This window comes from Brachypodium distachyon, chromosome 5 (genome assembly GCF_000005505.3).
Source record: "Brachypodium distachyon strain Bd21 chromosome 5, Brachypodium_distachyon_v3.0, whole genome shotgun sequence".
NCBI lineage: Eukaryota > Viridiplantae > Streptophyta > Magnoliopsida > Poales > Poaceae > Brachypodium > Brachypodium distachyon.
The window spans coordinates 14,149,849-14,171,626 of NC_016135.3; the positions used below are offsets into that span (position 1 = coordinate 14,149,849).

Consider the following 21,778-nt stretch of genomic DNA (forward strand, 5'->3'; position numbering starts at 1 on the left):
AGTTTTGGCAATCGATGTGGCAAATCCTAAGCAAATGTGTACCACGTTCGCACTAATACCGCTTTGCGAGCGAAAAAATACCGTCAGTGGCTGGTTTCAATCGTTTGGACACGAATAGTGGGTGCGGAGCAAAAGTTGAAAGTCACTTATAAAGTTACCGACATATTCTTTTCTATACTTCTCCACAAAACCTACGGATATCATTCTTATCTCACAATTAACAAACAATTAGGTCCACTAATCAGTTCTAACAGCTATTTTTTCTGTTTCTAAATACTTGTCGTGATTTTAGTGTAACAAGTACTATTTAGAAACGGAGGGAGTAACATTTAGCCTGCAAATTTTTTTACGGTGCGAGCTTAGCGATTAATTAACGTCCGACTACTCTGCCTCTCGACGTCCGCAATCCTTCGTCTCATCTTCCTCGCGCCCCCCGCCGCCCTCTCGCTGCCTCGCGCCGCTCCCTCTCGCGGCCCCCTGCGCGCCTCGCACCCCCCACGCGCCCGCGCTCCTTCTCGCCCGCGCCGCCTCGCGGCCCCCACGCGCACCCGCGTCGCCTCGCGCCCCCACACGCCCGCGCGCCCTCGCCCCCCGGCCGCCGCATCTCACTCCCCCGCGCGGCCGCCGCCCCATACCGTCGGGTCCAATGCCGCAACGCTCCGCGGACGCCGCCCAGACAAGGCTCCGCCGCCCCGTCCGGACGCCTGGAGGTGAATTTCCTGCTACATCCTACTCCTTTTCCCTTGTCCCATAGAAGATTCCAAATTGCAGTGGTATATACTGCTAATGAACGGGATCAACTAATTGCAATACCTCTTTGTACCACATTAATCTGGATTGCTTCTTCACACTTGCTGTACTGAACAGTCCAAACGGTGAGCAGTTCTGATCTTTAATTAATTCGATTCTACCATTTAGGAAATACTAACCACTTTCTCATTGTTTAATCGATCTAGCTAGATGGAATACATTTCTCATGTGTTTATCTTGCTTTGAATAATGTGATCATCTTTGATTAATGGCTGGAGAATCTCAGCATCATTTACCTTTCTGATTTCTCATGAGCAGTGGAGCATGAATAATTGATGAATTTGGGGGCGAATTTTATAATACTTTACACCACAGTGTTTGTACTAACTACTAAGGTCATTCTATAACACTGTTAACATGTTTGATTTCAAAGATACTTGAAGTGTTTTAATTCAACACCATGTGAAGCATAAATTTTGTGGCGCTATCAAGGGCAAACATTAATTCATTATACTCAAAACAGGAAAGCTGGGGGTATGCATTTTGTTGTCAAGAATTTGAGCAATAAAATAGTGCCACTATTCTATAGGCAGCAGTGCTCACTAAATGGAAATATTAGTTAGTCAGAGCCTTGTATGTGTTATCATGATTGAATGCTCGTGGTAATTACAAAATTCCTTTGATTTTGACTGATGTAAATAAAATATGTACATTGCATTACAATTTTTTGCTCTTCCATGTGCTTGTGACGTGACAGAGAACGAAGCTATTAACATGTCATCTCGCAAACGCATTGGGCCTCCCACCCATTCCAAGATATAAGTAACGACCAAGACTTGGGTAAGTAACAGCCACCAGCGCCTACTAATTGCGACATAACACTTTAGTGTAATGAACGCTATTGTTTCAGACATGCAAAATTAGTGCATGTGACTATGAACAAGCTAAGGAGTAAAAGGGTCTAAAAAAGGTAAGGAGTTAAAGAATCAGAGGAATAGAGAATATTATGCACGTAGTAGAGACAATATTCTGGCTAGACGGCGTCAAGCCAACGAAATCTGACACACGTTCATACAAATCTGGAATATGCCATATCTTCTTAATCTGCCCGATGATTAAATCTGACACACGTTCATACAAATCTGGAAGTCACACCTGCATTGATATTCTAACAGGCCACATCTGACTTGTAACATTTTAGTATTTCTTCACTTTTTTGTAATCTCAGTTTAGTTTTCAGCTGCAATGCACCAGCTGTTTGTTTAACATTTAAGTTTAGCATCTTTGTATCCAGCATGCAAGTCTCAAATGCAATGCATCAGCTGTTTGTTTAACTTTCCAGATTTGTGCAGAACACCTTACTTTGCCAAGTAATTTGATGAAAATTGTCTGCATGTTTGGAAAATGCAGGGATAGCACCATCCGCAGGACATTGTACTAGTACGTACTTATATATGAACAAGTCGATCTGGGGGCAAATAAACTTCTTTTCTCCGAGCAATCAATAGGAGGTCACTTCTAACACCATGTTAGGGCAAGTCCAGTTCCCCTAAAATGTCTCCCCTATATCTCAAAATAGGGGACTCCCCTAAAAATTTTCTCCCCTAAAAATTGTTCAACCCCAGCAGTTCCCCAAAAAGATCTCCCCTATTCTATTTGAAACCCAACGGCTACCTCTCCAACGACTAGTTTTTGAACGGCCGCATTTCTAATGGCTAGTTTTTTAATCTATATATATATGATCAGCTCGCTCTCATATCTCTCACAATCTTGCTTCTGTCTCCTCTTCTACTTTGTTTTCACCATATCTCTTGCATCTTTCCACAACAAAATGAGTCGCCGCCGAAGCTTGGCACGTCAATTTTGTGAAGATTCCTCGTCTGATGATGAGGATCTCATGATGGTTGCAGTCATAGCCGAGGAAGAATAGGCGGGGTTGGATGCTCCGTGCCATCGAGGTTCACTTCCAAGACGACATTCTCTTCAGCGCGAATTTGCGGAATGCTTTCAGTGTCTCCACAAAGACTATTTTGCTGTGAATTGTACCTTCAACGCAAGGATGTTTCGCAATAGGTATGTAACCGGTGCAATTTTGTTTATTTTCCGGCATACTAGTCGCCCTCCATGTCTAATTTAAGTTTTTCGTAGCAGGTATAGAATGCACCGTCCTCTTTTTCTCACAATAGCAAGAGTTCTAGAGGAACATGATAGCTATTTTTCCTTGAGAAGAAATTGTGTCGGTACTCCTGGTTTACATCCTTATCAAAAGTTGACCTCCGCATTCAAAATCCTAGCTTATGCGATATCAGCTGATGGTACCGAGGAGTATTGTCGGCTAGCAAAGTCTACTGCTTTAGATAACCTTAGATCATTTGTGCGTGCTGTGATTGAGGTCTTTGGTGGTCGCTACCTGAGGATCTCCAAATGCTGAAGATACTGCTAGATTACTTGCAATTGGAGAGCAAAGGGGATTCCCCGGTATGCTCGGAAGCATCGGTTGCATGCATTGGCAGTGGAAAAATTGCCCTACTGCACACAAAGGTTTTTTTGTTGGCCATAATCGTGTACCCACAATCATTCTTGAAGCCGTTACTTCACAAGACCTTTGGATCTGGCATTCTTTCTTTGGTTTACCGGGATCCCATAATGATATAAATGTTCTTCACCATTCACCTGTGATCTGGCATTCTTTCTTTGGTTTACCGGGATCCCATAATGATATAAATGTTCTTCACCATTCACCTGTGTTTGCGAATCTAGCTGAAGGGCATGCTCCAGAAGTGAATTATACCATCAATGGTCACAACTACAACATGGGGTATTACCTTGCAGATGGCATATATCCGTGATGGGCCACATTCGTGAAGACAATTCCAAATCGAACAACTGAAAAAAATAAACATTTTGCACAATGCCAAGAAGTTTGTCGGAAGGATGTTGAATGAGCCTTTGGAGTTCTGCAAGCTCGTTTTGCCATTGTATGTGGACCAGCAAAGTAATGGGATTTGGAAACACTCGGAGAAATCATAACAGCTTGTATCATCTTGCATAACATGATAATAGAAGATGAGCGTAAAAGTCATGTAGACTACCGATTTCAGAACATGGGAGAATTGGTGATACCTTTTCATGAAGAGGCAGCTACATTGACTCAGTTTCTTCAAGCTCACAGCGCTATTCGAAACAAAGAAATTCATTGTCAGCGTCAAGTTGATCTAGTTGAGCACTTGTGGCAGATTCGCGGAGAAATGTAGCTTTCATAAGTGGTAGTAATAATGTAGTGTATGAGATCTCTAATATGTTTTTAAATCATGGTGGGGTATAAGCGGTGCCTGTATCATTTTCTACATAATGCAATGTTTTTCTACATAATGCACATTAACAAAATTGCAACAATTTCATCTATTTTTTTCCCTCTCCTTCTATTTCTATCTCTTTCTCCCTCTCCACCTATTTCTTATCTCTTTCTCCCTCTCCGTCTCTGCTTCCTCTCCTTCCCAACAGAGCACCTCGCTTGCGCATCTTCCTCGCCCTCACCCTCTTTGCTTCCTTTCTTCCACACCGAGCAGCCTGTGTGCTGGCCGCCGCCCGCATCTGTGCTTGCCCCTGCGCCTGCCTCTGGCCGCCGCCCCTCTCGCCCCTCGCGTCTGGCCCTGGCCGGCTCGTGGCGGGAGAAAGAAGGAGGGCGGGGACGTGGTGGCAAGCTCGTTTTGGCGGGAGGGACGACCTCGTGCCGATAGGGGGAGGGATCGGGCTACCCGATACATCGGGGAGAAGGAGGCCTGGATCAGGGAAGCCGAAATTTGGGGGAAGCTTTAGGGGAACTGCTGGATGTTGATTTTTGGTTTTTTCCCTTCAAATTTGGTAAAGGGGAGGTTTTAGGGGAGCTGCTAGACTGCTCTTATACCCCTGTCGGGACGCCACCCTAGCCTAGACAACGTCCTCTCTTCCCTTGGGCAGTCATGGGCCAAAGTCGCCGACTGTGATGCGGATGACCGACAAGTGTGGACAAGGAATGCAAGGTAGAAGGGCTCGCAACCCATGCTAGGTGACCCATCGGGGTTAGGAGTTACCATGACGGAGACACATGTGGCAAGGACGACTGGCAGCACCCGGTGTAGATGCAGGGTTGTGAAGAAAGGCGAAGAAAGGCTAGCGGTGCCAGTGAAAGAACCAACAGCGTGTGGTGAGGAGGGCAGGAATTGTGGTGGTGGAAAATAATGACGGGAATATATCGCGACACGCCCATGCTAGGGTGCTATGTGATTTGACTATGCCAGACGGCCGTCTACGAGCAAGAGATTTCAGAGATGGATCCGCTCGTGTAGTGGTTTGAGCTCATGTTTCTTGTTGTTCAGTCGTTCTCTGAAGAGTGAATTCCATTTTTGACACTTAAGTTTCAGGTTTTTGACAGCTTTGATCCCATTTAGTAAAATTTTCATTTTTTGACCCCATTTAACAAAAGTTTTACCACAAATGACCCCATTTAATTGTTTTAAACCTCATTGTTCGATCTGAATGCATATATCTGCTGCAAACAAAGAGGAGCTAGCGAGATCTTAGTATGTCTTCTGATAATCATGTCTGAGATAACAAAATTAACCTGTGCTAATGCCTGCAGAGGATTCAACGTCCTTTTTCTAGTGTCTTGTTGCACGACATGATTACCATGGCATTTAGCGCATTTAGTGTCATAGTGTGTAGCAATATATGTCATTGTTGTATATTCAAATTTTGGGAGCTAGTTAAATCTATTTATGCTAGCACCCTTGCAATCTGTTGGACTATTTACCCACGTAAAAATTTTTGGCAGAAGGGAATTTATACGTCCTTACATGTGTTTATGGTGTTGTTCTGATCTTCCTGATCCTTCGCCTGCATCTTCACCTGCTTCAGTATGTCATTCAGGACTTAATTAGTGTCGATGTTATGGGACACGGTGACCTTTTGCTTAAATTGAACCCAGCAGTTCTGGTAGAGCGCCAAGGCAGCTGTGATTTTTTCCACGCCGCCGAATCCGTATATGAACAGCTAGCATGCATAGATCTTGGCTCCCACCATAAATGATTCACTTCTAAAGCTCCTTCACGTCCTTTTCTACTCTCACGGGCTCTTAGATGCCGATGAGCCCACGGTCAAAAATTAAATGGGGTCATCCATGGCAAAACTTTTGCTAAATGGGGTCAAAAAGCGGAAATCTCACTAAATGGGATCAAAGTTGTCAAAAAACTGAAACTTAGGGATCAAAAATGAAATTCACTCTTTTCAGAATTATATTTATCTGTAAGTTAATTTTGAAGTTCCTTTAGGACTCATTTGGTTGTATCATTTTCGGTGGGGATCAACAAGAAATGATGGGATTGTAGTTCAATCTCTCTTGATTCTCTCCAATGGCTTCGGGGAATGGTACAACCGAACGAGCACTGGGCAAAAGATGCTTCTCCCGGCGTATCGATTCAGAGGTAAAAAGTCCCTTTGCAACACGAAATTCCTCAATTTTTCCCTTTTAGATTGCACGAATTTCTCCATTGATATGCATGTACTTAGAATTCGGCTTCATGTATATTACTCGTATATGCTATTTATTGGATGCAGGATCGTTAACTCGGGAGCAACAAGCCTGCATGCAAGAATCCCTCCTGCTCCTCCTAGATCATGAAGCCTCGTTGCTTTTCACTGAAGTTATGTCAAAGAAGCCTCCTGCTACAGTATTGCTCATCTTTTTGAAGGAATTCATCTTGTTTGAGACAATTTCAAGACAGTGCATGAGCATGGTCATTCTCAAATGGGCCGTGGTTGAGCACGAAGCCGGCCAGCTGAGAGCAACCAGGAAACTGGGCTGGGCTCGTCGCCCCGTAGCCAACGATGCTGTGATCAATTCCGATCCACTTGAGCGTTCTGTGGCCGAAGAAAGTGCACATGGGCACATTTGGTACGAGTATTATTTTTTGGGTCTGTTTTCTGAGTAAAAAACAGTCGCCTGAAAATACAAATAAAAACAGTCACCTGCTCGTTTAATAGAAACCAGACATCATGACCAGAATCATGCTCTTTGAATAAACTACAGTAAGGGAAACACACTAGACTAACTGCTGGCCCTTTGGTCAGGTAATACTAACACAACCCCAAAACTGTAGACATCCGCCTTCTCTGTTATTTGTCCACTCTCAGCATATTCTGGTGCCAGATAACTGCAAGGAGTAACATAAATCATTTCGTGTTGAATTTTTTTTTAAGATGAGATATTTTGCAACTCACAATATGTACCCAAATGTGCACTGATTTTTTAGGGAAGCACTCAACCGGGGACTCAGGGAAGCTACTCAACAAATAAGAGCAACTTCAGTACAGCAGACGTGCATCTTCAAAGGAAGCATATTATTGCAAGGAAAGGGAACAATACCTGAGCTTTGCTGTGGGATGACAACGAGGGGTATGATGTTGCCGTCGGGCTGCACAACGTAAACTGGAAACTGCAATTGCAATAGTAGAAGTAATGCGATTGAGCCTAAAATTAAGTGCAATTTGGATAAAAGAATCCATAATGACAAAACAGGCAAAAATAGCTACAACAATTACAATCTGAAAAAAGGGAATTGCAGCAATGGAAGGAGTGCAATTAAATTCTAAAAGTAGTGCAAATTGGATCAAAATCTAGACAAGAAAGCAAAAAGGAACAAAAATTAGAAATTGCAATTTCAAAAGCTGCAATTGCAACAGTAGAAGTAATGCGATTGAGTCTAAATTTAAGTGTAATTTGGATAAAAGAATCCATAATGACAAAACAAGCAAAAATAGCTAGAACAATTACAATTTGAAAAAAATGGAATTGCAGCAATGGAAGGAGTGCAATTAAATTCTAAAAGTGGTGCAAATTGAATCAAAATACAGGAAGTGCAATTTGAAAATATGAAAACTAAATTGCAACTTAGGTGTCCCATATTGTGAAGCCAAAGAAACATAAGTTCAGACTAGGGAGTCTAGACAAAAATAGATCTTTAAATATCAATTGCATCTATTAGAAAGATTGGGATTACTGAATAAGTGCAGTGCAACTGAAACTGTAATCACTGGATAAAAAGCTAGTAAAACTTTGAACAACCACTCCGTGCACGGACGAAGAACTCGCCGGGAACTGGCGCGACAAACTGTGCCGTCGACAAGAAGAGAAGGAAAACCACACATCAGAAGAAACTATGGCTTGAATTTCATAGGTAAACAGAACATTGAAGTGAATATCTTAAATTTAATTTTATATAGGCAAACCAACTTTATTTTATAGGTGAATCACAAGCACAAACAACTGTAACAAAGTACTCACAATAACATAGTTTTACATTACCTAATTTTGCAGAAAGCAGATACAACCTTTAACCATGCAATGATGTTTTGAGGTGGAGCATCATCCGAAGTATCTGGTTTTGAGAAAATTTTACAAATGGATAAGGGAGTTTCAGAATGTTCACCATGACAAGACTGAAACTAACGACTCAAAATCGAATATGTTGCTCATAAGTGATACAACAGATTAGGTGGCCCATATCGACTCACCGCACGGACCTGCGAAACCCCCTAGCCGCCGACGAGGACAGATGCAAATGGGCCTCCCCCTGTACAGTGTTCACCTCGCCATGGCCGACCAGATAGAGCCCAGTACACATGATCTGTTCAAGCTAAAAAAAAAAGCAACTCTATTTAGTTCATCATCCAGTCCTAATCTGGTGTCTTGAGTATGTGTATATATAAAGACATACATAAACACAAAACCACACCCTTGTTAGATCCCAAAACATACACACTGCCTCCCTTGCTGCAAAATAATGGTTGCGTCTATAATGATTCATTTTATTTGGTTTTGAAACTCTGTGCAGGGCATAATGATTCTGCTGCTTTGCTGCCTTCGCCTCGACACATCGACCCGAAAATAAACAGAGCAAAAATCAGTGGCATTAGGGGAAGGGATTCACCGTGAGGGAGCAACCATTACGGCCGGAGAAACTCACCAGGCCGCATGACCAACCTTGCCACCAACAAGCACAGATACAAAAATGCCTTGCCCTCTCCTGTGTTTGCCTCAGGAAGCAAAAAAATCAGCAGGGAAACACGTGTTGGCGAACCACACTTGCCATTAGAGAGCAGCAGAAAGGAGGGGGAAGCTCACTGGATAGCCGCCGAGAAAAACTCCGCCGCCACCAACGAGGCGAGTAATTACCAAAACACACCAAATTGGCACTAGCTGTACCACTACAACCAAAAAATGCCTATAAAATTGATTTGCTAGATTAGTTCAAAATGGGCAAAAAGGTAAATTACTTTCAGTGGCCAGTGGGTGTAACCATTGCATATCCAGGACAAGAACCACATGACATCATAAACCCATAATGTCACATCATCAATCCATAATACATGAACCGAATAAAAAGCAGCTCAAACATGAGTCCGAATCGCAACTACTACTACATCAAAAACAACAGCACAAACCACCGAATCAGTCACCCCATCAGCCAAAATCACCAAGACGCCACCGGGGGAATGACACAAAAAATCTTCCGAATAAAACACTACAACTAGCGGGTCTGTCTCATCCACCACAATCACAGTAATCGCTAGAGTCTCACTCGAGGAAGCAAACTAGAACAACCATTTAACCGGGACAGAGGAAATGAAGGACTCACCAGAAGGGGCGAGCAGACCTCACCATCGACACGGATCGAAGCCCTCTCACCTCTACCACCCGGAAGAATAAGGGGAGAAAAATCAGCCACATAAAACGGAAGTAAACAACTTACCGGAAGGGACAGAGAAACGAGCAACTTATTGGGCTATCACACCACCCGATGGTACCTCTCCTTTTCTCCTAGCACCGAAGCTTCCCCAAAATCCCTCTGCCCTTCACTGATTAACCTCCACAAAAAGCTGCTGCCCTGTGGGATCCTTCCCCCATGAGCAGATCCAACCAGTTACCTTCCTCTACAGCTCCGAATCCACGGGCATGTGCAGGCTGCAAGCAAAAAATCAACAGCCAAAAGGGGGAGCAATCGAAGCACAAAATCACCACTCATCGCCGCAGTAGAATCGCCAGGGACTCACCGGAGGACGTCAGAAACAGAATCCGCCGCCGACGAGCGAAATCGTGTCTCCCCCTGCGGCCCTGTCCTCTCGAGGACTCAGTGGTAAACATAACAGCAAAGGGAAAGAAAAGGGGTCTGTCCATGTCAAGCACAACAGCAGGGACAACGACGGCAGGGATGGGGGGACGGCGCACGGGTGTAGCAGGGACGGAGCCGGCGCCGAGCTCGCGGAGGCGGCGCAGCCAGAGCGACCACGGCCTGACTGACTGAGGCAAGGGGGGTGGTTGGGACGGGAGCACCGACGAGAAATGAAGCTGTCGAGCCAAAAGAAAAAAGAAAAGCCTGGCCATGTTTCACGAATCGTGATGCAATCGAACGGCACAGAAATCGACTGATTTTAAAGAAAAAATCAGGCGCACGTGCGCTAGCAAAAACGTTATTTTTTTGGTATTCATGGTAGAACAAATGAACAATGAGATACGATTGGCGGATTTTGAGACGGAGACTTCAGAGTGCTTTGGTAACCTTCGAGTTGTAATTATAGTCTGTGTCAGTCATATTTAATAAAACCTGATTATGGTCAAAAATAAAGTTATATGAAAAATTAAAGCCTGTCATGCCGCACGTTCAAAAAAGCCCTGTAGTTGTTCGAGGGCATACTACATGGGCGATCAGATTAATTATCATAAACACAGTATTGAGTTTTAGGTAGATTACTGATTTAGTCACGAGTCCAGCTGCGAATTGCTCCCTCCGTTCCTAAATCAAGTATTTAGGAACGGAGAACTGATGCAGACGTCAATACTCTACTCCTGGAGAAAAGGTTTTGACAGCATACTCACAGACGCCCGGGAATACAGACGGAGCGAGAGAGAAGAAATGCGTGCAGATTGACAATACACATTTACACTTCGTAAAGAAAATTACGCATAACACATCGAACTACATATATACCATGCATCCAAATACTTAATAAATACAGAACGGCAAGGACCGTGCAAGCATCACGATATTACCGAGTACATGTACACAAAAAAGCCGGAAATTTACAGTTACACGCATGCAAGTAGAACGCCAGAAACAAGCTTAGCAATCGCGGACAGTAAATTAACCCGACCGTGCATGTATGTCTCCGTGCGCGTGCCTGACGCCGCCGCCGGCGTGCTCGTGCCTCACTTCCACGACCTCGTCCACGACGTCGATCACCACCACCTCGCCCTCCGGCCCGACCACGACCTGCTCCTGCACGCGCACCACGTGCTCAGAGACCTCCACATACGTGGCCTCCTCCTCCTCCTCCTCCTCCTCCGGCGGGCACTCGGGCTGCGGCTCCCTCCGCCTCCGCCTCCGCCGCACGAGCATGAAGCAGAGCCCCGCGAGCAGCCCGAGGAGGAGCAGCCCGGCGATCGGGACCAACACCGCCACGAGGACGTGGTGGTGCCCGTGCGAGCCCCCCGGCGCCGGCGTGTAGGCGGTGGTGTTGTCGGAGCCAGGATAGTACGGTGTCGGGACATCATCAGGGTAGTACGAGGTCGGCGGCGGAGTAATTGGGTCGTAGTAGGGTGTCGGAGGAACGTCAGGCGGGGCGACGCTGCCGGGGTACGAGGTCGGCGGCGGAGCTGCTGGGTCGTGGTAATCTGGCGACGGTGGGAGTGCGACATCAGGGGCCGGAGACGGCGGGTAAGAGGGGGGATACGAGGACGGCTGCGGCGACGGAGAAGGTGGAGGTGGGTGTGGGCCGTACGGTGAATACGGCGGTGGATACGAATACATGGTAGCTTAGCCGGGTCGTGACTCGCTCGCTCGGTCGGTGCACTGCACTTTGTTGCAGAATTGCTGTTGCAGGTTGCGCTGTCTATTTATCCGTACATACATACTCAGGGGGTGGCTACATATATATATGGCCGGCCGGCCGGGAAGTAGCAAAGGGAGCAGTGTATATTAATCCACGATCGAGAAGTGTGAAACCTTATGTGTATCGATCGTTCCTGCATGCTTGGTCCAAATCCAATAGTCCAATCTCCAATGTCTGTAGTTTGCTGGGGCAAGCAACTGTTACTACCTTTTTTTGTTTTGGTTTTAAGTAGAGTTTCATTTTGAACATTGGATGGGCTGTTGCTCTGTTTTGAACCCTGAACTACGAAGCCATCTGATTGATCTGTGTTAAACGCTAGACTTTCTAAAATCGTTTAATGTGAACTCTCTAGCCATCTGGTTTAGAGGTCTTTTGGAAAAATGTCTCCTGTGCAACAAAAACAAGAGGAAAATCTACTTAATTTTCTCACGTGACACAAATAGTCATTTTTTGCAGCTTACAATTTTGTACATCAATGATTTTTTTTTCCAAACCCTGAATGCAAAACCAGGCTAGAGCGTTCATGTTCAACGGTTTATTACAGACTTCAAGATTCAGTAAATACCACAATTCAAGGTGATGAATTGTTTAAGGGAGCATCATCTACTTGTAATCTTAGTTGAGCTTTTTACAATTAGATACTTAGATATATACCTGCCTATTTGTGTGGTGTGATGATAGGCGATATTTATTGTAAAATCTACTATATGGGCAAGTAGCTAGAGAGGAAATAATCCATACTTCAGGAGTGTGAAATCACATGCTCCGAAGCTTGCTTGGTCTAATGCATGTGCAGTTTGTGTGGTACATGCAACTCGTTTGTCATGAACTTTTGTGCTTCACCGGTTAGATCGTTCTGCCTCATTAATTATATCTGTGTGGTCACTTGAGATTTAACTATCATGTTCGAGATTACAACAGTATGTGCAGGTCAACTTGTGTAATTTGCATGAAGGTTGGCAAAAAGAACAATGGATATATCGATCATGGATGCATACACATCCGTAAATACAAAAGCCGACGTGCATATATGCTAGCTTAATTAATTGATTAATTGGCTGATGGAGCTCCCGTCGATTCAGTTATAAAAATGCATTTAGCCAGACCACCCAAAACTGAATTTAAGCTAGATTACTATATATCAATAAAGATGGTTTTGTTCTTTATCACTACGCAGATATTTTGTGTTATAAGGAAATGGGACATGGAGCAAATGCACATTTGAGCTACTATCCTAAATTCTTGACTAAAATTTGCCCAAATATGGATGTATCTACTATTAAAAAGCGTCTAGATACATGTAATATTTCGACAACAATTTAGGATCGAAGAGAGTACTTTTTATAGAGGATGTGAGCTATGGATCTCAAAATCCCAATTAATCCCCACCTTAATTGGGCTTTTGTCCAAGCGTCCAACCAGCAAGCATGCATGCACACGTGCAGTACAACAAACAACCAATTGCATCAGAGGTACTAATGCTACATATATTTATATAGATCGAGTAAGTACTGCATTGTACTTGTGCCAAGTCGCTGATCAACATTCCTCTGGTCATCATATATACAAAGTCATTCCTATTTATACTAGCTTGGTCTAGTTGCTGGATGAACTTAACTATCCGCCCATTGAACAAATAATTTATTCTCATTAGCAAGAGATTACTAATTAAGTAATTAGACAAGTGGAGCATCTAGGAGAAATAAACAATGCATGAATGAACCAAGTGCATACATAACTATGTAAAAGTTGAACAAGACTGCAGGGGGTGGAAAAGAGTTTCCTACTTTATAAGTAAAACTTCAGAAAAGTTCAAGTGTTATCTATTGAGTTTAGGTAGAAGAACTTATCTCATCACTAAATGTGAGCAAATGATACAAAAAATCTAGCTACTGCACATGCATTGCCCTATCAGTATATTCACTCAACAAAATTGGATGAGGTGATAGAATACCTCAGACGGACGTGATGATTTACTCAAAGAAGTATATCAACATTCGGAGTACACCCTGACCAACTTCAGTGACTCGAACGGCGTCTGCAGCCGCCATTCTCTCTGCTTCTTGCTCAGGGGCCTGCCCTTGCCGGTCTGCTGCCTGTTTATCTTCACATCAGCTATGCCCCAGGTGCACTCGCACAGGTCCATGTCATAGGAAATGAGCCTAAACACGCCGTCGCCTTCTTGAGGCGTGGCTTCATCCTCGCTTCTTGTGACGTATCGGACATACATTGCCCGTTCTTTGAAGCGTTCAAGCTCGCCAGGAACACGGATAACTCTCTCCACTCCAGGAGATGACACCTTCATCGTGATTAATGGTAGTATGTCTTAACGCTAAGCACAGCATATAAAAAATAATCTTATTGAAGCTATCAGTATGTTCCAGGGAATACTTAGAGAAGGCTTTAATTAGTTCTCTTTTTTCTTTAAGGGAGGCTTTAACTAGTTCTGAACGGTTATAGAGGGGCAATACCTCCAAGGATACATTATTCGGTATCCTGCCTGCTGACTCTGCATCATCCAACTTTGCACGGTATGCAATTGTGTATGCTTCGATGTCATCAATAGTTGGAGAACCGTACCTAATAGCAAGTGGTTGATAAGAAATCTTAAAGACATGGCAGAAAATAGAACGAAGGCTACAAAAAAAATACTTTGACCTTGGAGTACCATATAGCTAATAGCAAGTGCTTATAAGAAATCTTAGGGAAATGGCAGAAAATAAAAAGAAGGTTATAAAAGACAAGTTTGACCTTAATGCATAGTATGTTTTCTGCTTTCGGATGCAGGAATCTTTTTTTTCCACGAGTGATATGTAAACTTAATCCTTTTTTATATTTCCCAAGAATGTCCATGACCTTTTAATGAAAATATGCCACCTTCTAGTGTATCTGTTGTAAGCTCGCCTTTGTATTCATATGCTCGAATCTTGATTTACTAGAGCCTGACCCTTTAAACAGCCGGTTAGAACCTACTCAAAATTAAGAGTCACTTTACCAACCCAATCTATCCCAATCACTTCAGGCTTCAATTAACTCGCATAAACAAGACAAATTTAGTAAGTTACTGCACATGCCTGTACTAGCATTGATATATATATACCTAGTGGACATCTTCTCAATGCGTACTCTTATGTCTAAATTTGCAGTTGCCTTGAAAGCATAAATTTTCAAATCGCCGTCGAATAATGCCGAAACCTGCTCAGCCAAAGACAATGCTTCTTTGCCCCACCATGTGCCAGCAAGTGATACTCCACCACCAGCACCTCCATCTCCAACCTCCAAATATGAATGCACATCAATGGTCAGTTGTTAATGTTATCTGGTGAAGTTTGCAGTTTTAATAGATAAACGTAACCTCACATAAAGGTCTTGTTCATCATCACTCTCAAAATCATCTTCGAAGTCATAGTCACCATCATCATCCACTATACCTGCATGGTTCGAGGGACACAATTGCTTTATTGATACAAATGTACAGCATATTACTGGATTAATCGTTGAGCCAAAATGTTAATACTAGCTGAGAAGAATAAATCATTAGAACGGAATGAATTGTTAAAGAATGAACATGTCCTACATGCCTAACTAACATAAACGGTGACCACTGCAACCCAAATTCATCACTGCACTTGTGTTTGTAGATGAGTATGACATCGAACATCACTGTACTCATTAACTGTATTTCACATAGTCCATTAAAATATCAAGTTCAACTAAATGAGGGAAGCCACCTGTTCAAGAATCTTAGTTGAAGCAGACAGACTTGAGTGCCAGGTGCAGTGCAATTGCATTAGTGAATTTGCAAAAAACCTTGAACCGAAACTGCAGGAGAGGCTCCGACATTATATCTACAGGGTGAATTTGCAAATTGCAGTAGATATGGTGCTGTACTCCCATGTACTTATAATCGAGCAATCGACTGCAATTTTCTGTAGGTGGATATTTTCTAGTAACTGGTAAAGCATGCATGTTATACCTTAATCAATCAGCCTGGCATGGATATGAATATCTGAAGTGCCAAATGCTTCACAGTATGTACATTCAGATTAAAAAAATTTGGTAATGAAACAATCAGATCAAGTGATGTGAGAAATGGAGCATAAATGCAGACTGCCAACAGAGCTCATCCTCCCAGAGGACCCAAAATCTCCAACCAATAGAAAACAAGAAACGTCACCGGAATTCAGAAACCATACCGTCATCACTGACATCCTCCTCCTCTTCCTCTTTCTCTTCCTCCTCCTCACATTCCATATCATCAGCAACACCATTGTTCTTCTCTTCATCAGGAGGCTCCTCACTGTACCCCTTCCTCTTCTTCTTGGCAAAGGGAACCAACAGTGAGGCATTTCCACAAACAGATAGAGGGCAGAACCATCCAGGAAATGCGCCACCAACAAGAGCCCAGGAGCTGAGCATAAGACGAATTCTTGACGGTTTGACGCATATCCCGGAAGGAGAGCACCCGTGAACCACTCTCCCGGCGACCAAATCCATCTGTTCAACCCACCCAGTAAGCAAGCACACAGAGCGGGAGTGGCAGAGCGGTCACTGGAGAGGCGGTTTCTTATCAGAGTTATCGCTTCGTTAAAGCTACGGAAACGCCTTTATAAAAGACGCCTTCAAGCCCAAAACACGAAGCCGAGTTCCCCGCTTCCCTAGAAAACACAATCAAGTAATATACGCATCAAAATGAGTAAATAAATGGAGCACTAATAAAAAACAAAACCGAATGCAATCTATGCATCGGGATCTCCTTGCCACGGCGCCCAAATGCCGCGCACCCACCACCCGCACGTCCTGCCCCGCCGCCGCCGTCTCCTCCCCATCGCCGCCGCCGCGGCCGCGCTCGTACTCCTCGCGCTCCTCATCCTCCTACCCGCCGCGCCACCCGGGGCCCCAGCGTCCCTCCTCCGTGCCGCAATCGCCGCCCACCCGTCGGCCGCCTCGTACGCGCACCCATGCGCTGACCACCTCTCCCTCTCGCTCCACCGCCTCCGCGCCGCGCTCTCCGCGCTTGAGTCTGGCGACCAACCCGCGGCGCTGCACCTCGCATCCGCCTCGCTCCAGTGCCAGTATGACTGCTCCCATCTCCTATCCCTCCCCGCCTTCCCCTCCCAAACGCTCACCTCCCGTTTCCTCAATTCCCTTACCCCGCAAACCCTAATCGCGAGCCCCAAACTCTCCGCCGCCTCAGCCGCTGCGGCCTTTCCAGCGATGGTCCGCCCGACTGCCACCGTCTGCAAGCCGAGTCCGGCAGCGAAGCCGTGCGACTACTCTACTGTGCAAGCTGCCGTTAACGCGGCACCGAACAACACTTATGGGCACTTCGTCATAGCTGTTGCAGCAGGTGTTTACGAGGAAAACGTCATAATTCCGTTCGAAAAGACCAACATTTTGCTGGTGGGAGAGGGCATGGGGGCTACCATCATCACGGCCTCACGGAGTGTTGGGATTGAAGGGCTCGGTACTTATGACACGGCGACGGTGGCTGTTACTGGTGATGGCTTCCGAGCTAGGGATATAACATTTGAGAATAGTGCCGGAGCAGGAGCTCATCAGGCGGTCACATTCCGGTCAGATAGCGACCAGTCGGTGCTGGAGAATGTGGAGTTCCGGGGCCACCAAGATACACTGTATGCTCGCACAATGAGGCATTTCTACCGACGATGCCATATCACAGGAACTGTGGATTTTATATTTGGGAATGCCGCAGCTATGTTTGAGGAATGTGTGATTAAGACCGTGCCACGGGCGGAGGGAGCTCGGAAGAGTGCACGCAATGTGGTGGCAGCAAACGGGAGAATTGATCCAGGGCAAACGACAGGGTTTGTGTTTCGAAATTGCTCCGTGGATGGGAACAAAGAGTTCATGTTGCTGTTCCAGGCAAAGCCACAGTCGTATCAGCTGTATTTGGGACGTCCATGGAAGGAGTATTCAAGGACAGTGTATGTTAGCTGTTATTTGGGGAAGGTTGTCATGCCAGAAGGATGGCTTCCATGGCGAGGTGATTTTGCACTCAGGTCTCTGTATTACGGGGAGTTTGACAGTCGAGGGCCTGGTGCAAATTACACATCAAGGGTTAAGTGGAGCAGTCAAACACCAGACAAGCATGTTGGATTCTACTCAGTAGAGAGCTTTATTCAGGGACATGTATGGATTGCATACTAACTATAGGACAGGTCAAATGTTATGTTCAGGTTAGTGATTCTTGTTTAAGCTTCAACAGCTAAATGCAGAAAAGAAAGAAAGAATTGTAAGTAATGCCCACACCCAAGGATCTATAGACTGTAGTGGAGTAGTCAACTGCATTAACTTAGGTTTACTCTTTGTACGTTCAGTTGCCTTTTTGTAACTACATTATTGTTTGATGGAGTCACTACTGAAAAAAAGTTTTGCTGTGCTTCGAACATATTACGCATTTTAATAGCCTTGCTGTTGTCTTCTTATTTTTTCTTACTGACAAAACACATTAAAATTTTAGCTAACCTTTTAGGATAAGAAAAGAATGGTTTCTTCATACTAGCTCGACAAACCAATGGAAAAGAAAGATCAATAGATTCTTCTTCCATCTGGGATTACTAACAATCAAACTCCTTCAGTACTTCTTTTGACAGGAAAAAACCTGTTATTTATCATTTATCAATATGTATTTGGAGTCAGAGATATCTGCAAACTTAAGTTATCTGATGATATAGTATGTTGTAACAGTATCATTCACAATGAGATGTTTTCAACTTTTTGACCTGTCAGTTAAGCATATTTTAAATTAATTTTATGGTCAGATATGATAGTATTTATCATTCGAAGGGCAGATGTAGTGAACCGACAATTCGTAATAAAATGGAACCTGTTATGAAAAGAATGAAGAAAGTATAATTTAGCAAATCATTTGAATTCTGTAAAAAATTAGATTGTGCCACATGAACTTGGAAAGAAAAAAGAAAGATGCAGTTTGTTATGTTCAGAAGTCATTGGGATCGGCAATGTAACAATCTGTTGTCTCTGCAGCACCAGCAAATTGTACTCCCTCCAATCCCCAATAAGTGTCTTGGATTTAGTACAAAGTTGTACTAACTTTGTACTAAATATGCTTATGGATAAGCTATAAGATGTAGTGGGCTGATTTTCTTTGACATGTTTTGGTTCTCTCAGCCTCTTGCAGCACACTTACTGGGAGCAAAATTTACGCATAGGGTCATGGATGCTCATTCTCCGGTGCCCATTACAGAATTTTGCTTTCTTTGCCTGCACAATATCCCATTTCAATAGAGCCTTTTGCTCCTCATCCAGAAGCCAAAACTCCTCATCCAGAGCCTTTTCCACCATCTTGAGTGCACTTTATCACTTGTGAACTCTTGCGATGCTTCCACATTCCAGGTGCAGTTATAGTCCATGAAACACAACCATGGCTTCATGCTGACAAAGTGGAGTGTGTAAATGATTGGTTGGATCTGCTTGAAACAGGTGCATCTTTTCAGTTTTTCCCTCCCAGAAATGCTTCAAATATTTCATGTGTGAAGGAAGACGATACCCCCACGAGAAGTTCTCATTCAGGTAACCTTTGTCTCCTCCGTTAGTCCATTGTATGATATTTCATCGATGTGATCCAGTAGTAGTTCAAACGTGCGTTAGCAGGACTCAATGACCACTAAATTAGAGTTAAATGTTGTTCCATTGTTTCCCATTGTACTATGTCTGGCATACTGAACAGCATATCCATGTTCCTTTGGATGCAAAGGTCAGCCTCTTGAAGATAACCTTATCATATTATGTCCGTGTCCAGAGCATTGCATTCATTCTTGTATAGGTCCTGATACCAGATGATCTCGATTGTTTTGATCTTCCAGATAGCTGCTTCAAGGTCATTCAGTGGAGGCTACTAATTGTCCATCAACAAGGATGGCCAAGTCCCTGTTAGATACCGCTAATTGGTGCAGAAGTTATGATTCTATGAATGAAGTATGGCTACATATACTTCTGTAGAGACATCGGTATGTAGGATTCCTCTGTTAAGAAAAACACACATTAAATGGGTTTGTTCAGAAGTAACCTGCTTAACAAACAATATAGACTAATCTTCAGTAAGCTTTATGCATGCTGTTGACCATCGATCTATGATGCACTAGTTCACTTTGGCTTCATCTCCAATTATTATGTCATATACTGTATTTATGTTTGTTAATTTATTCCATCCTTTGATGAACTGTTTTATCTTCTGAATGTTCTTGGAGTTTATGAGTGGCTTTGTGCCATGGATTTATATATAATCGCACTGAAGAATGACTTTTGGACACGGTGACAAGAATGAAGTTTTAACAGTTACAATGTTTTTTGATTTGTCCACTATTTTTTCATGGAAGTGAGAATAAGGTACGGAGTACTTGATTTACCTATTGGTTTGAGTGGAAGAGCAATTTTGCAGAAACCAGTGGAAAGCCTGAGCTTCTGCTTAATCATATCTGTTCCTTTCAGCTAGATGGCGTCATTTTGGCACTTGAAACTGCTGACATTCAGAAAAGTGAACAGTTATCTGCGATGTCGCAAGCGTGGGACGTTTCTCGATCAATTTGCTAGTAGTAAGTTGCAGAGGATCTTCACAGCAACAAGATCATAGTAGGTTCCCTTCAGCAAAAGCCAACTTGCACTCAAAGCCGAAGGATGGTCGATGTGTAGATCAGGGCTCCCTACCATTCAAAATATCTACATATTTATGGTTGTCATAGATCAAACATTATCAATTTGACTTTTTCTTTGTAATAAATACCGCATATGCAACACTAAAACAAATACTCCATCCGTTTCCTAAATATAATAATGTCGTAATTTTGTCCTAAGTCAAACTTCTTTAAGTTGACCGAGTTTACATGAAAAATCTACCAACGTCTACAAGAATTAGCTTATTAATTTCTGTTATGATATATATTTTCATAATATATTTATTTGATATTGTAAGTGTTGATATATTTTTCTTTAAAATTGATCAAAGTTGAAAAAGTTTGACTTGGGACAAAGTTAGAATTTCTTATATAATTACCCTGATTATACTAGTTTGGTGTTGCATGTGTTTGTCTTTTTACATAATTAATTTAAAGTTAATATAAATTAACTGAAGATCATACTGGATTTTTTTCTGACCAAGTAAATACCTCTTTGATCATACTGGAATTATTTCATGTTATGTGCAGCTAAGAACCAGCAGATCGATTTGCAACTGTAATAACGACAAGTAGATACGTGCATAGAAACTAGCAAGGCGAGCAAGGCCGGTAGTCCAGTCGAGAATTCCATATTTGTCACTGAAAATTTGTCCATATGCCCAAATGTCACTCAAAATTTTACTGTTCCAAATATGTCACTCAAATTTTGCACAAGGTACAAATATGCCACTACCGTTAGTTGATTGCTAGTTGACCGTTAAGTAAGAGATGAAAAGACAATTTTGCCCCCAAGTAATATGCTGATTCTTCAGCAGCACTATCCTTGATTTTACTCAACATCACAAAATCCATAATAGACTCAACACAATAATAATAATCCCTCCCTTTTTTTGTATAAGGCGGTAAAACATTTTGCGAATATTAACGCAAGTACTGCAGCCTCCCGCATCTTAACTGCCGCATGTCGTGGGCATGGAACCGCATGCGCCGTGGAAAATTTGATGCCATGTGCAATTAGCAAAAGAGGACCTGCATGTGACCACCAAAGGAAGTTGCATGCAGCATGCTTGTCTTTTCTCCACGCCTGCAATTGTGCGCGCTTTATAATTCAGAAAACAATTAAAAAAATTATACGTCATATATTAAAAAACGGAGGGAGTATACTGAAACGCATCATAATTTCAGCATACGTGCTCACAACTCATCATATGGGTATTCGGTCAATATGAAAAAACTGACAATTGACTTAACGGTCAACTAGCGGTCAACTAACGGTAGTAACATATTTGTACTCCATGCAAAATCTGAGTGGCATATTTGGAGCAGTGAAATTCTGTGTGGCATTTGGGCATATGGGCAAATTTTCAGTGACAAATATGGAATTTTCTCTTTGAGTTTTGACGTACGTGCACGTACAGGTACACTAGTGTATAAAGTTTTAT

At 43.3% G+C, this 21,778-nt stretch overlaps 3 protein-coding genes and 2 long non-coding RNA genes across 28 annotated transcripts; 2 read left to right on the forward strand and 3 right to left on the reverse strand.

Moving 5' to 3' along the window:
* Nucleotides 1-490: 490 nt before the first annotated feature.
* Nucleotides 491-6,865, forward strand: LOC100846679. Of its 5 annotated transcripts, XR_001404632.2 has the most exons (5): nucleotides 491-710; nucleotides 1,508-1,590; nucleotides 2,161-2,823; nucleotides 2,902-6,212; nucleotides 6,346-6,865. It is a non-coding gene; the product is annotated as an uncharacterized LOC100846679 (long non-coding RNA). The 5 variants fall into 5 exon arrangements; XR_001404631.2 differs by having other exon boundaries at nucleotides 1,508-2,823; XR_001404633.2 differs by lacking the exon at nucleotides 1,508-1,590.
* On the reverse strand, nucleotides 6,713-10,169 carry LOC100820873. 19 transcript variants are annotated; one of them, XR_001404894.2, is made up of 7 exons: nucleotides 9,841-10,162; nucleotides 9,595-9,751; nucleotides 8,311-9,477; nucleotides 8,093-8,165; nucleotides 7,154-7,898; nucleotides 7,009-7,069; nucleotides 6,713-6,941 (listed from the first exon to the last, which is right to left on the reverse strand). It is a non-coding gene; the product is annotated as an uncharacterized LOC100820873 (long non-coding RNA). The 19 variants fall into 19 exon arrangements; XR_001404897.2 differs by having other exon boundaries at nucleotides 8,311-8,994; nucleotides 9,426-10,169; XR_002961425.1 differs by having other exon boundaries at nucleotides 8,311-9,011; nucleotides 9,426-10,169.
* Nucleotides 10,170-10,928: 759 nt separating this feature from the next.
* Nucleotides 10,929-11,594, reverse strand: LOC104581314 (proline-rich receptor-like protein kinase PERK1). Its single transcript, XM_010228843.1, has one exon. It carries the CDS (start codon nucleotides 11,592-11,594, stop codon nucleotides 10,929-10,931), a length of 666 nt encoding a protein of 221 aa, XP_010227145.1.
* Nucleotides 11,595-13,445: 1,851 nt separating this feature from the next.
* On the reverse strand, nucleotides 13,446-16,246 carry LOC100840782. The gene is made up of 5 exons (XM_003579747.4): nucleotides 15,873-16,246; nucleotides 15,037-15,107; nucleotides 14,777-14,952; nucleotides 14,148-14,256; nucleotides 13,446-13,975 (listed from the first exon to the last, which is right to left on the reverse strand). Exons 1-5 carry the CDS (start codon nucleotides 16,171-16,173, stop codon nucleotides 13,667-13,669), a joined length of 966 nt encoding a protein of 321 aa, XP_003579795.1. The 5' UTR covers nucleotides 16,174-16,246; the 3' UTR covers nucleotides 13,446-13,666.
* A 154-nt stretch (nucleotides 16,247-16,400) lies between these two features.
* LOC100841088 (probable pectinesterase/pectinesterase inhibitor 51) lies at nucleotides 16,401-19,882 on the forward strand. Of its 2 annotated transcripts, XM_024456454.1 has the most exons (3): nucleotides 16,401-19,056; nucleotides 19,144-19,233; nucleotides 19,527-19,882. In XM_024456454.1, the coding sequence occupies exon 1, from the start codon at nucleotides 16,450-16,452 to the stop codon at nucleotides 17,845-17,847; it is 1,398 nt and encodes a 465-aa protein (XP_024312222.1). In that variant the 5' UTR covers nucleotides 16,401-16,449; the 3' UTR covers nucleotides 17,848-19,056; nucleotides 19,144-19,233; nucleotides 19,527-19,882. The 2 variants fall into 2 exon arrangements, with proteins under 2 accessions (XP_024312222.1, XP_014750980.1); XM_014895494.2 differs by having other exon boundaries at nucleotides 19,144-19,882.
* Nucleotides 19,883-21,778: the final 1,896 nt, after the last annotated feature.